Source organism: Coprinopsis cinerea (genome assembly GCF_000182895.1).
Source record: "Coprinopsis cinerea okayama7#130 chromosome 4 map unlocalized cont3.4, whole genome shotgun sequence".
Taxonomy (NCBI): Eukaryota; Fungi; Basidiomycota; class Agaricomycetes; order Agaricales; family Psathyrellaceae; genus Coprinopsis; species Coprinopsis cinerea.
Genome location: NW_003307541.1, coordinates 1,211,425 through 1,224,731, shown reverse-complemented (window position 1 = coordinate 1,224,731; position 13,307 = coordinate 1,211,425). Strand labels below are relative to the sequence as shown.

General features: G+C 53.4%; 4 protein-coding genes across 4 annotated transcripts; 2 read left to right on the top strand and 2 right to left on the bottom strand.

Moving 5' to 3' along the window:
* On the top strand, positions 1-7,255 carry CC1G_07846 (hypothetical protein; the record flags this gene model as incomplete). The annotated part of the gene is made up of 5 exons (XM_001838603.2): positions 1-739; positions 1,054-1,680; positions 1,771-3,378; positions 3,448-6,357; positions 6,423-7,255. 5 exons carry the CDS (start codon positions 1-3, stop codon positions 7,253-7,255), a joined length of 6,717 nt encoding a protein of 2,238 aa, XP_001838655.2.
* Positions 7,256-7,788: 533 nt separating this feature from the next.
* On the bottom strand, positions 7,789-8,134 carry CC1G_07845 (hypothetical protein; the record flags this gene model as incomplete). The annotated part of the gene is made up of 3 exons (XM_001838602.2): positions 7,789-7,897; positions 7,956-8,053; positions 8,117-8,134. The coding sequence occupies 3 exons, from the start codon at positions 8,132-8,134 to the stop codon at positions 7,789-7,791; spliced, it is 225 nt and encodes a 74-aa protein (XP_001838654.2).
* An 885-nt stretch (positions 8,135-9,019) lies between these two features.
* On the bottom strand, positions 9,020-11,122 carry CC1G_07844 (hypothetical protein; the record flags this gene model as incomplete). Its single annotated transcript, XM_001838601.2, has 3 exons — positions 10,954-11,122; positions 9,336-10,891; positions 9,020-9,286 (listed from the first exon to the last, which is right to left on the bottom strand). The coding sequence occupies exons 1-3, from the start codon at positions 11,057-11,059 to the stop codon at positions 9,020-9,022; spliced, it is 1,929 nt and encodes a 642-aa protein (XP_001838653.2). The 5' UTR covers positions 11,060-11,122.
* A 543-nt stretch (positions 11,123-11,665) lies between these two features.
* Positions 11,666-13,280, top strand: CC1G_07843 (hypothetical protein; the record flags this gene model as incomplete). Its single annotated transcript, XM_001838600.2, has 2 exons — positions 11,666-12,734; positions 12,790-13,280. The coding sequence occupies 2 exons, from the start codon at positions 11,666-11,668 to the stop codon at positions 13,278-13,280; spliced, it is 1,560 nt and encodes a 519-aa protein (XP_001838652.2).
* Positions 13,281-13,307: the final 27 nt, after the last annotated feature.

Below are 13,307 nucleotides of genomic sequence, written 5' to 3'. Positions count from 1 at the left end.
ATGGCTGGAGGTTTGGAGGAAGGAGTAGTAGTAGTAGGAAAGACAAGGATTCAAGAGCAGGGAGAGGGAGTTGGTGGTGAAGAGAGGAGGGCGCTGACGGCGGAGCAATCAACACCATCAAGGTCGACATCAAAACATTTCGATTTTTCTTCCGTACCGTCATCATCATCTGCGGCCTCAGGCCCAGGTTCTCCTCTCCGCCTTTCCGCCTCTCCTCCATCCCATTCTCCCCCTACCGAATCCGCCGGAGACGACGATTACGACGATACGAGGGAAGTTGAACGAGGGAACTGCGATCATCAACTTGGGACGCTTGTGTGCGCTAGCGAGGTAAGGACCGATAACGAGTCCGATTCCCAGACCCCTACGGCCACGCCTGGGTCATATACCCGATCTGCGAGTCTAGGATATACCCCTACCACGAGGGATTTAGAAGGCGAAAGTGAAGACATCAGCACGAGGCCGAGCACAAATAACGAGGAATCGCTTTTGGAAGGTTGTGTGATACCCAAGGAGGAGGAGTGTTCATCCAGGGTTGCTTGTAGACCTACTACATCTGTACCTGTCGAGGAGAGTTTAGGGAACGTTGTAAACGCGAGTTTCTCGAGTCTTGAAGTTGTAGAGGAAGAAGAAGAAGGACTTGAAGGTTTTGCTCGGCGCTCGTTAACCCCGCCAAGAGGAGTCGTTGAAGGAAAAGGAGAGAGAGGTTCTTTGTTTGGATTTGGACAGACGGATTTAGGTGCGTTGGTTATTTCTCTGCTTAGTTCACTTTACTTCATTCTTCCTTCACTTCACTTTCATTCGCTTTTGAAGTTTGGTCGTCGCGGATCCTGATCCAGGGTCGTCGCCAAACGAAGAAAAGACCCTTTACGTCCTTCATCGGTTCATAAACTTTGTTATCCCTTCGTCACACACCACCTCCAGCGTCTGCCTCTAGGCCTCCACGCGTTCTTCACCTTTCCCTCGCTTGTTACTCCGTTTAATTTCGTTTGCGTACATATATCATCGGCGTTCTGTGAACGCGAGGGGCTTATATGTTTTCTGGGTCGATAGGTGTCCAGCACCTCCACCACCAGCCACGACACCGCCAGGTACCGGCACCACCCTCGACGTCACCAGCACCGCTCGCTTCGTTAACCGACAAACCAGAGGACAACGAGAAGCACAGGGAGGAGGAGGAGGTCGACCACAGTCATCTTGGGATTGGGATTGAGGGCACGGAAGGAGACAGGGAACGTGATATCTTCGAGGTAGACGGTGTCCAGTTTGACTATACTCTTTCCGAGTCTTCGTCGTCGTCGTCGTCTGGACCTTCCTCGTCATCGTCTAGCTCGTTCGGCTCGACTTCGACTCCGACCCCGACACGTACACCCACGCCTCCGATAGCTATCGGCCTTCTTCAGGCTCAGGCTCAGACTACCACACCACCAGCACATTCTTTACCTTCAACTACCCCTAACCCATCACTTTCGCCACCTCAGTTATCTGCAAGTCCCAGTGCATTTTCGTTTAACACCCGGAGTTCGCCATCGAATACTCTACGGATCCGTCACGGTCTCCACCGACGCTCAAGCTCGGCTACCTCAAACAGCGGTCCATCTTCCTGGGTTCACCGCATCACTCGTCTTGTCTCTACTTCGGGGAGTTCAGATAATTCCCATTCAACATCTCCATCTCCAAGTAAGTCCCTTCGCTGTACCCTCGAACGATATGCTTACACGTTTTGATTTCTTGCTGGTTTGGCGTTGATGTCGATGTTGGCTGATCAAGATCCGGTCGAGTCGTCGCCTGCGAGTGCTACTGCTAGTTGGACGGTTGATCCTGAAGGAGGGAGAGGGTCTCGGGAAAGTTGGAGCGAGGACAGCCATTGCGCCACCACCGGAGCTTTCGATAATCGCGATTCGAATTCGAACGTCAGTCACGGTTTAGGTTCACGTTCGCGTTCGCCGAGTTCGACTAGGACTTCGACGCCGACTTCGAGTAAGAGTAGGAGGAGGAGTGCGACGCTTGCTTCGAGTGTTCCTGCACCTGCGAATAGTGGGACGACCAGTACACCTCCGAAAGCACCCTCTAGTTGGAAGAAGCGCGTTAGTATTGGGGGAGGGTTTACTTCGGTGCTGAGTAGTGCTTTGGATTGGGTTGTGCCTTCTAGGTCTGTTTCGACTGCTACGCCTGTTGCGTCTACTGCCGCCCATTCGACCTCGACATCGGAATCATCTTCTGCATCTACTTCGACTCTACCTACATCCACTTCAACGACATCTACGACTACACATAATACTACCACAACACCCACTAAATCAGAACCACGACAAATCCCAACACGCTCGCCTACACCAACTACATCTGCACCCACAGTTACTTCAGCTACCACGACATCGATCGACGAGTTACGATCGACCATCACCACTGCCGTCACACCTTCCTCCATCGCGAGTTCGACTTCGGCTTCGACAAAGGAGTTTATTGGGCGGTTGCATTCTGCGTTTAGTGAAGGCTTGAATTTGCCTTTGGGGATTTCTACGTCGGTTGCGACGCCAGTTATATCCACATCAGTTTCGACTACAGCAGAACCTTCAGTTTCTACGTCACCGGTTGTTGCGGAACCTATCATTTCTATTTCGCCACCGGCTTCGTCTTTGGAAGGGACCAACGAGGCGACTGCGAGTACAACTACGAGTACATCAACCACAACTACGACTAAGACAACGACAAGCGGGCCTCCGTTTTTACCACTGCCACAACTGCCTTCCATCTCGCTTTCGTCGTCTATCTTGACGGAGATCATGAGTCTGAGGAGTAGTGGGCGACGCGAGAAGGAGAGGGAGCGTGAGAGGGAGAAGGAGAAGGAGCGTGAAAGGGAAAGGGAGATTGAGAGGGAGTACCGGGAACGAGAACGCGAGAGGGAGAGGGATCTGTATGCCACAACGAACGGGTACATGAACACCGTTTACACTTCTACGGCGACAGCTCCGATTTCGACTAATAATACGGCGGCGACGAATAGTTATGGTGACGCTGCTCATGCGTCGGGTTCGGGGAATATGGGGATGGGGATGGGGATGGGTGGTGTATCGGCTAGTTATACGAATCAGGGGACGTTGAGTGGGTATATGACGAGTCCGGCCAAGGCGACGCATACTAGTAGTCCTACAAAGACGCGAGAGCGGGAACGTGACAGGGATAGGGATCGGGAGAGAGACAGAGACAGAGATAGAGACAGGGATAGGGAACGAGAAAGAGAGCATGAGAGGGCTGAGAGAAGCGAGAGGAGGAGGGAGAGCATCGATAATGGCGGGCGGAGCGGGAAGAGGTTACCCAGTTTACCGAATATGCGGCACAATACCGTTCCTCTACCCGCTTCTTCTGGCGGTAACGGTACGTCCCATCTTCAACTTCACGGCTACACGCTCTTTACTAACCCTGTTTTCGGGGGGATTGATTAAGGCGCTATAACACTCGACGCATACACGTACGGTCCATCACGGTTAATCGAGGATCATCTAGGCGGGATGGGAGTTGTCCGGCCGTCGACGACGCAGCCTTGGGCTGGGGGACCGACGGCGGGGTCAGGGTCAGGGTCGGGGGAGAGGGGTACTGCAGAACGTGCTACGCATAGTCGGAGTACGACGTTGGAAGAACGAGTGGAGAGGGCCAGGATGATGGAAGAGAGGGCTCGACAGCAGGCGAATCCCTACTCTGCTTTTGTGTCGATACCGGATGATCGGCCTTCTACCACCGTTCCCACCTCCACTTCCGCTGCTACGACGACGAGATACCCCACCTCCCCACCACCCATCGACGAACGCACGAAATACTTTGAGGAACGCGCCAAGTACCTCGAAGACCGCTCCCGCCAACTCGAAAAGATGCTCAAAGAGACACAGGCGAGGTTCAAATCTCGGGAAAGCGAGCTCAAAAGCGAACTACGTTCGAAAGAGAACGAGCTGAAGACGAGGGAGGGTGAGCTCAAAGCCGAGTTGCGAACCAAGGAGAATGAGTTGAGGAGTGTGGAGGGGGTGTTGGGACGGAGGGATAATGAGCTGCGTGCGAGGGATGAGGAGATTAGGATGAGGGATGAGGAGATTAGGGCCAGGGAGGAGGAGTTTAGAGTGCGTGAGGAGGAGGTTAGGGCGTTTGAAGAGGGGGTTAGGAAGAGGGAGGAGCTGTTGAGAGCACGGGAGGAGGATATCAGGAGGAGGGAACTGCATATCCAGAAACGGAACGATGAGATGCGCGGGTTGGAAGAGGAAGTGAGGAGTTTGAGGGAGGAGAGTTTGAGTTGTATTTGTGCCTCGAGTTCGAGGGCTGCGAGTGCCGGTGGGAGTGTGGTTAGTGGGGGCGGGACGGGGAGTAGGAGTAGGAGTAGCTCCAGAGCGGGAAGTGAGTATGGTAGTCCAAGTCCCGGTGTGGGCGGGGGAGGCTATTGGAGCGGCACGAGCCTACCCAAGAGCGTGGCGAATGGAACGACAAGCCATAATTTTGGCGGACGAGCGAGGTCATCGACGTTCTCCAACGCAGCTTCGAGTGCGTCGCACCGTGCCGCGGCGCTCCCGCACCACTCTGCATTGAACAATAACCCCAACACGTCGACGTTTAGTTCCCTACTTTCGAAAGGCACGGGGGCTGGGTTGAGTAGGTCGGGCACGGTACGTGTGGGTGAAGGCTCGTCGTCGTCGAGTGCGGCGGTTATGAAGTTGGAGTCGACGATTAGGGTGTTGGAGGCGCAGTTGAGGACGCGGGAGATTGAGATGAAGGAGAAGGATGGAGAGGTTAGGAGGTTGGAGAGTGAGTTGAGGGCTAGGAGGGAGAGGGAGAGGGAAAGGGAGAAGAAGGAGAGGGAGAGGGAGAGAGAGAAGGAGCGTGAAAGGGAAAGGCAGAAGGAGAGAAACGAGGGAGGGGAAACAGGTGGTGTGAGTAGGAGTTGGCAGGGCAGTGAAGATCTCGGCCGTGAGGAGCAGTTGAACGGGAGTACGAGTAGTAGTCGGAGCGGGAGTTCGAGGAAGAGGAGTGCGACGATGGTGCAGAACCACCCGCATCAGTCTCATCACCACCAAAAGCGACATGACCAGCAATCTGACCACGACGCGCAGGAGGGCGAGTCGCCCCATTTGACGGAGTTGAGGAGGCGAGCGAGTATTTCGCCTGGGGTGCAGCGGTCGCACCGGGGAACGCATGGATCGTCGGGAGGGTCCGGGACATCGTCGCCTGGTCGCCGAGTGCATTCGAGACATAGTTCGTTGGATTTGCAGTCGAATGGGAGCGGGAGTGGACGGGGTTCGCCGTCGTTGTCCACTTCGGCGCCTACTTCGTCGTTCATCAATGGTGCGAATCCTAATGGGCGACATCGACATGCTGCGCCTTCGTCGAGTTCCTCTGGGTCAGGGCCGTCGTCTGTCGCGTCATCGGATGGTTCGTCGAGATCTTCCAGGTCTGAACGGAAGGTGGTGGATGATGATTCCTCGATTTCGACTGCTGTGAACGGGATGACGCTGGCGACCGGTGTCTTGTCTGCCCCGACGGCGGATACCACTCCTACGCCTTCCAATCACGCAGAGCTGCCTACACCGCGAGTTGGGAATGGCATTGTGCTGCCTGTTCCTGCTGTTGCGTCGCCCCCTCCTATCGCCCCTTCCAAATCTACATCTGCCATCCCCATCCGTCCCGGCGTGCCCACTCTCTCGGTTACAACATCCACCACCCACCTCAAGGCCACCTCACCCACTCCTAACCAAATGACGCGAACAACGACCAACCCTATCCGCACGCCTTCGGTCTCAGTGAACCCTATGACCTCGACCCTAACCGAGCACCTCGCCCAACACCGCAGTTCCGAGACCTTCCTGACGCGTACGGATACGTGGAGCGGGGCACAGGTCATCCAAGCTGTGCATGATATCAATTCGCAGATTTTGCAGTTTGCGGCGAGTGCGACTGAGATGTGTCGGTTCGTGAGTCGGGAGGTGTGCGCGAGTGTTGGTGTGAGCCCTGTTGATGCGGGGGTTGTACCTCCCCCTCCTGCTTCCTCCAGCGGTTCGTCCTCCACCAGTTCGAGCTCTGGAACGACGACTACTATGGGCGGGGCGAATGACAGCGTAGCGGCGCGTCTAGCTGCCAAGTTGGACCCCTCTCTCAAGGGTTCGAGGTCGTATAATGATACTCTACCGCGTCTTGGAGCGGCGTTGACCAACCTGTTGGCGAGTTATGATCATTCGAATGATCCGATTCTTGTGCAGTTGGCGTTGCAGACGCTTGTGTGTGTTGCTGCGAAGAAGGCTTGGGAGAGCTTTTGCTTGGGGTTGCCGGGGAAGAGTGATGGTGTTTTGGCTGTGATTTATAGGAGTTTGAGGGAGTTTGGTGAGTGTTCATTCGGCTTTCCGTTTCTGAGGTTGGGTTAGAGCTAACCTGGTGATGATTTGTAGAGCCTCAACCGACTTCGGCCAAGTGGAGGTCCCTGACGCACACGCATATCCACCAGATCTATCCAACGCTCTCCGCCTACTCGGCAAGTGAGCTGGCGGAGACGATTTTGAGATGGACATACGACGTCCTTGTCCTCGCCGGATGCGGGAGTTTCGAATGCGGAGGCAGCCCTTCAACACCCGTCACACCCAACTCCAGCCACCAGCTCTCGCATCTCTCGCCGGCGCAAGCACCCAACGCAGGCTCCGCCACGCCGCCGATCTCGGGCTCGGGCGCCTCAACGCCCGTCGTCTCGCTCCCGCTTACGCCCCAGACTCTCCATTCGCGGTCGACGCTTCTGCAACAGTTGACGCATATCACCAAGGCGCTGACGACGCTTGAGAATGTGCTTCGGCAGGATATTCTCAGTACGAGTTTCGACCTTGTCATCCCCGAATTCGGGAGGTCGTTCATCCGGGGAGGGATGAGTGATGCGTTTTCGAGTATGGGTGGGTTTGGGAGTGGTGTTCCTGGCGTTACCAACGTTGGACATGTTCAAGTTGGTGGTGGTGGGAAGGCGCAGGGAGGGAAGGTGCTTGGGTGTGTTGAGATTGGGTTGGCGTGTCGGACGAGAGTTGGGATGCGTGGTCCGCCGCCTTCGCCTGTTGTAAGGACGCCGTCTGGGAATGGGGGGTTGTTGAGTGTGGGTTCTGCGACTGCTGCGGGTGGGCAGGGGCAGGCGGGTGGGAGTGGGAGTGGGAGTGGACAGCAGCAGAAACCGGAAGCGGTGTATGAGGAGAGGTTGTTGCTTATGCCCAAGGTTGTGTTGGAGAGTGTGGTTGATTTGTTGTGAGAGGGGTGGAAAAGAGCTATGGAGAGCTCCACTTTGGACATGACATTTGACGATTTTATGACTTGATTTTCATCTTTTGCATTGCTTTCGTTTTCATCTACATTTGTATGTAACCCTAGCCATTACGCTATCAACTACTCCATCTAGTTGTGTACTTTATTTACCTCCCTTTTGGTTCGCCCGTTTGTCGGTGCCGGGCGGTGTACAATAGTTTCTCGACTATCTATGCGCATTTAACCTAGACCTTCATAGATCGCTATGACAATTAACTCTTTCATTTCCTGGGTTGATGGATACCAATCCCGACGAAGCCAAGAGTCAAGACGTCGGTTCGTTGATTCGAGGGAGGACTATTATAAAATACAGTATCGATGAGGGTGAGGCAGGGAAATGCTATTGCTACATACAAGAAAATGCTGTTGTGTGAAATGAGGAGGATGGGGAATGCTCGAAGGGTATAGATAGTGTAAAGTGATGCAATGAGGATAAATAGCAGTTAGATAATGGTCGTCACAGTTGCCGAGATGATGACACTAGTGTTGCGCCGGTCCTAGGCCCGACTTGCTGAGTTTCTCTTTGCAACGTGCGCAGAGATCTTTGACGATGACAATCTCTTTCAGGACGGGGTCCTCACGAGTGCCTCTGCAAGAGAATGTAAGTTGAAACTGCGAGAAGATGAGATGGAGGAAGGGGTGCTTACCCAGGCTTGGGGCATCCGCGGCTGTCGCAGTTGTGTTCACCGAGGTAGGGGACGTGGTTGGCATGGGCACGGCAGCGGTAGTCGTCCTCGCAGATCCTCTGGTAGGAGAAAGATAGTGAGTGCAATGTTCACTTCAAGGTGATACCGAGTGAAGGACGTACCAGCTGACCAGGCCCCATGATGATGTGGTAGCATCGGGTGTGTTCGTATTTATGGCACCACCACCAGCACATGTTGATGAGAGATTGAAATGAAGGTGGTTTGTAGTGTCGAACGTTGGGTATTGGAGAGCAAAGTCGGGAGTGACGGTGTTGGGAAGACTCAGAACTCAGTTACGCGCTTCTTTATACCAGGAAGAACCCGCTCAGAAGCCAGTAACTGCTGAACGTTTAACAAAGGCCACTCGCCTTGGAACCGTGATATTCCCGGACGAGCGCGACGAACAATGGATAATTAGGCGTGGACCCTGAGTGATGGCGAAGCTGATCTTTACGACGTTACATTCGGACGCACAAGACCGGGGCTTTTAGTCTTTCTGGTCGTTGAATGAGGGGTGTGGCCTTTGTCAAGTTCATCTCTCCCTTGCTTGGTATAGAAGGTTACAATGGGATATGACCGCGGTATGTCGGAATCCTGGCGGACTTACCGGTGCTTATGACGAGCGTATCGGGTTCCCCGCTCCTGCCTCGTGTTCGTCAAAGGGGAGTCCCTCCTTAGTTGTACGGTGTTGCGTCATTCTATGGACCTTTATCCCTTGTCCGGTATGATCTACGAGGTCTTCGACTGCCTATCCTCTCACAAATCACCTCTGAATGTCACCTCGATTGTCCAATCCCCGCGGCTTGGCGCGACGCGATTGTCGCCCGAAAGGGGTAATTAGCATCCATATTTGGCATTTTGACCATCAGCGACCTGTGAGTCGCGGTGAATTACACCTGAGGCCTGGATGTCGGGCCACGACTTTGATATATCACTCGGGATTCAGTGCTCCAAGAATCTGAGTGTGTATCTTTGACGGAGTCTTGCTTCCGCCGCTGAATATTGGTTGTAAGAGATGATAGGATTCAAATTTGGGACTTGGCAAGAGACGAAAACAGGATAGCGTCAAGAGAGCTACGTTCCCAAGAATATCCTTCTGAGCCAGCCACGGTGACGAGTACATTCGTCTTGTAACTCCTCCCAGAGCCCGATGGCCTCTTTGTCAGACATGATGCCCCGAAAGTTCTCCGTCGAAACCATGCAAACCATCCTGTCCTTCCGGTGGCAGACGTTTTGGAGGCTCTTGCATAACGGTATGCACCGGTGGCGGCCTTTACACTGAAGCCAAAAAGCTAAGTTCTCAAAAAAAAAAATCAGACCAGTTCCAAACGAACTACTTACCGTAGTTCTATGGATTCCCTCCCGTAGGACCTTGAACGATGCAAACAACCTCTCGGCTCTTGACATTCTGTCAGACGGGGTCGCTAGAAACGATGCTTGGACGACGATGGGGATGGTTGGGTTGAAATGGAGCAAAGGCACCGATCCAACGAGGGGTCTACCATTCGTAATCTTCATCATGTAAGTCGCCCAATACCTGGCTGAGAACGACAGGTTAACTGTATGACGGAAAGGGCCCTTCCCGAGACTGGAGTACCACTCTTGCAAGTGGTGAACGCATCTTTCGGCGATGTCAAGATGGGTGGTTTCGTCCGGCTGGTACAAGTCTCCCGCGCGCTCTTGGGAACGAAGGAAATCTTCCATGCTCTTGTGATGGAAACTGATATACCGACCGCTATAGCTGATTGGTATTGAGATCACAGAGTGGAGGTCGCAGAAAGTGAGTTCTGTGGTGCCTGGATCGAGTCCGAGGAATTCATCAATTAGGCTTGGGTATCCAGGTGCGTGGCCATCGACGAGGGCACCTTCTTGCATGCCTGAGAGCTCGAGTATAAAGTGGAGCAACCGCCGCAAAAGGTCAACGGACACAGACTGGGGGTGGAGTATGAGTCGGTAAAGTGTGTCGAGGTCTGCAAAAGGGTGACTATCGCCCGTGTCCTTTGTGCACTCCAATACGAGTTTCAAGGACTTGATGGGGTTCCGTCGCGGGTTGCCGATGTATTTAACGACAGTCGATGCGAATATGAATTGCGATGAGGCTTTCTTGACGAGAATCTCCAGGACTTCTTCTGTTAGCCAGGATTCGGGGATTGAGGCTCTGCATGGATGCTCCTCCCTTATCCTCGCAAACTCGTCGATCAGATAGATTCGTATATCGTTGCTTCCGTCGTATTTCTCCAAGCGAATGACTGCTGTTATAGGTCCCAATAGCTCCCCTGAGAAGACCGTCCGGATGTCGTACTCTGGGCGACTTGACACAGCGATACGAAATTGATAATATGGGTTGGTTGCAAGGGTATGGAGAACATGTAGGAGATGTCTCTGCTCTTTGGCATCACGACATTCGTCCAGGCCGTCAATTGTGATGAGTCGTGGAGATCTTCGTAAATCAATCTCCAGCTGTGAAAGCGGCCGGAGAATGAGGACGTCAAGTTGGACATCCAACGATTCTTCAAATACGCCTGGGTGGTCCGATAGTGCCTGCACCAGTACCTCCTTGTAGCCAGGCAGTGTCTTCGTAAGCTGGTATGCGATGGTTGCAACAAATGACGTTTCGTTGTCCAGCTTCGGAACCCTGGTAGAGAAGAAGAAGGATGCTGCCAAGTCGCCATATTCTTGAGCTCTTCGAGCGACCTCTCTCTGAATACACGTCTTGCCACCTCCAGCAGGCCCTGAGACCCATACTAGAGGCTTGACGTCAGATATTGTGCTTTGAATGTCGCCGATAACCTGGAGCCGTGTCCCCGGCTTGCACTTGGGCGCATATGTTGCAGTTGATGATTCGTGCGTCGCCTCTATCGTGCAGTGCCGGAGTAGCCTCAGAATGGGCAAAGGTTCTGTCAAGTTAGCAGTGTCAGCCACGATTGACGGCGACTGAGCCTAGAAGGTAGGTAGCTACCATTGTCGTTCCGTGAAATATTGTAGATGGTGCGTGCGTTGTTGAACTGTGAATGGTGCACTTGGAATTGGCTGGCCTGGTGAAAGATACTGCTAGGAGCCGCCATGTCAGGGTGCAAATTGGTTGGCGGTACGAGGAAGGGGAGGGCTCGTTTCAAGGAATTCTATCTTGGAAGAGGCCATGGTAAAGCCGGCCTTTTGAAGGTTGATAGGTCTCCTTATCAAAGAATCTGATTTATTGGACAGGAACCAAGTTGGCACTGCCGACCACAGCCTCCCTGAGGTGGATGAGCGCCACTGCAGCAGCTTTTGCTGTAAAGCCTGTGAATACTATCGTTGTATCGCGTGTGACAGTAACGCCGAAAGCGGCAGAAAGACACACTTTGTTGCTGCTCCAGGTCGTTAACGACCCTGAGATTTGCGAACCCACGGGCGCTTAACCCAGCCACCTTGTGAAACAAATATGCACAACCAAAGCTAAAAGCTGTCAACCATCACATTCAAGCGGTGGGCGACACCGTTTGTGATGCACTCTTACAGCCCCACTTTTATTCCTTACTATCCCTTTTTGCACAACGTTTAGCCAGATTTCTCCCTCATCCAGCATTTCAAGCCTTTATCAGCTTCAACTTCACGGCTCGCGAGCAAGGTAAGGCGAGCGCCCATCCCATGAAGCTCAGTGATCACAACAAATAGGAGGCTCAGTACCGGCCATGGGATCAAGTAACCACCCATCTTTCCCTCCCGAAATAGTCTATCGCATCCTGGACTACGTCTTCAGGGGCGTCCCTTCCATCCATACACAGCGCTGCTGTGAATTCGGCTTGCGGCTCCGCACTGATCCTCCTCGGATCCTTCTCTCATCATTCGATTACGACTTCCCCCCGTTCAGAACACAGGATGTGGTCAACTGCTCCCTCGTTAACCGCATATTTCGTGGCTACACGCTGGCCCAAATCCTCCATCGTATCGTGGTCACAAAGCCGCACCAGATTGAAGAATTACAAGCGCTCACAGGACCCTCGATGGCCAATGGGGATGGCCTGTCCAAGTCCATCCCATCTCCCCGCCTCGATATGATAAAGTCCTTATCATTCATCGACAACGCTGTTGGCTCGCACGGAGCTGAGCTAGCCATCGAGGTACCCACGGCCTTTATTCGAGAGTTGGTGTCCTCCCTCGATGAAATCACACTTTCCGCATCAGAAGGGCGTGCGTGGTCGGAATGCTCACCAGTCTTCAGGACAACCATTGAGCTGGCGGTCTCAAGCCCCCAGCTTAAATCCCTTTCCATCCGCGGTGTTTACTTTCCATTTGCTTCCTTTAATCGTGTTCTTTCCCCGAACTTAGTACACCTCGAGTTGAGCGTCGGTGCTGGAAATGAAGGGTCGACTACGGTAGGAGACATTCGGGATTCGTATCGAGCGCCATGGATGGTTGAGTTGGGCATAGCCCCGCCAACCTCTGATACAGATCAAGACATGGTGGACCTCACCTCTACCTCGAACGATGACACTCATCCTGGCACTTCAACGGAGCCCATCCCAATCGACTTCAATGTACAAGTGCTCAAAACGGATGCAGGCACTTCCGCCGTGGACGCCATCCAATATCTCCTGGCACTCCCTGGTCAGCGACCTTTCAAGCCACAATTCCCGCTGCTCGAAACACTAGACTTGGAAGGCTCGTCGCTCAGCCGGGACCCGACACAGCAATTCCTTGCACACTTGCAAACCCTTAAGGCTCCCAATTTATCACACATTCGGATCCCAGCTAGTGCCTGTCAGTTCTTTCAAAATTACCTTGGTTTGAATGAATGGCTGACAGATCCTCGCAGTCGCCCAGGATATTCGAACGGCGTATACCTCGCTGTTAATGACGCCCTTCAAGCATGTCGAGTTTATTCAATATCTCGGAGCGGCTACGCCAGATACCATTGCCTGGGCGCTCGAACAAAGCCAGCCAGCCGTCTTGAACGATCTCGAAACCGTCACGATCTCTTTCTTGAATGCCCCTACCATTACCACTACACAGGACGGCCACGATGAAAATCCCGACAACGAAGTGTTGGAAGCTCTCAAGTACGTTGATCCTCTCGATTTCATATCCGCAATGCAATTCGCTATCGACTGGTGGCGGCTTTCGGATGTTCTTCAAGCGGACAAGGCCACGAGGTTCCCCAAGTGGCACACCCTAGTGCTGGACCTTAGGAAGGTTAAAGGTCTTCAAGAGACGGATACTTGGCTGTGGATGTTGGAAGAGCAAATTCAGACCTGGCTGCCCGCGATTCCTCTAGGTGAATTACAGCTATCGATTCTGCGGGACTGACTGGAGAAGAATTGCTCATAACTGCGC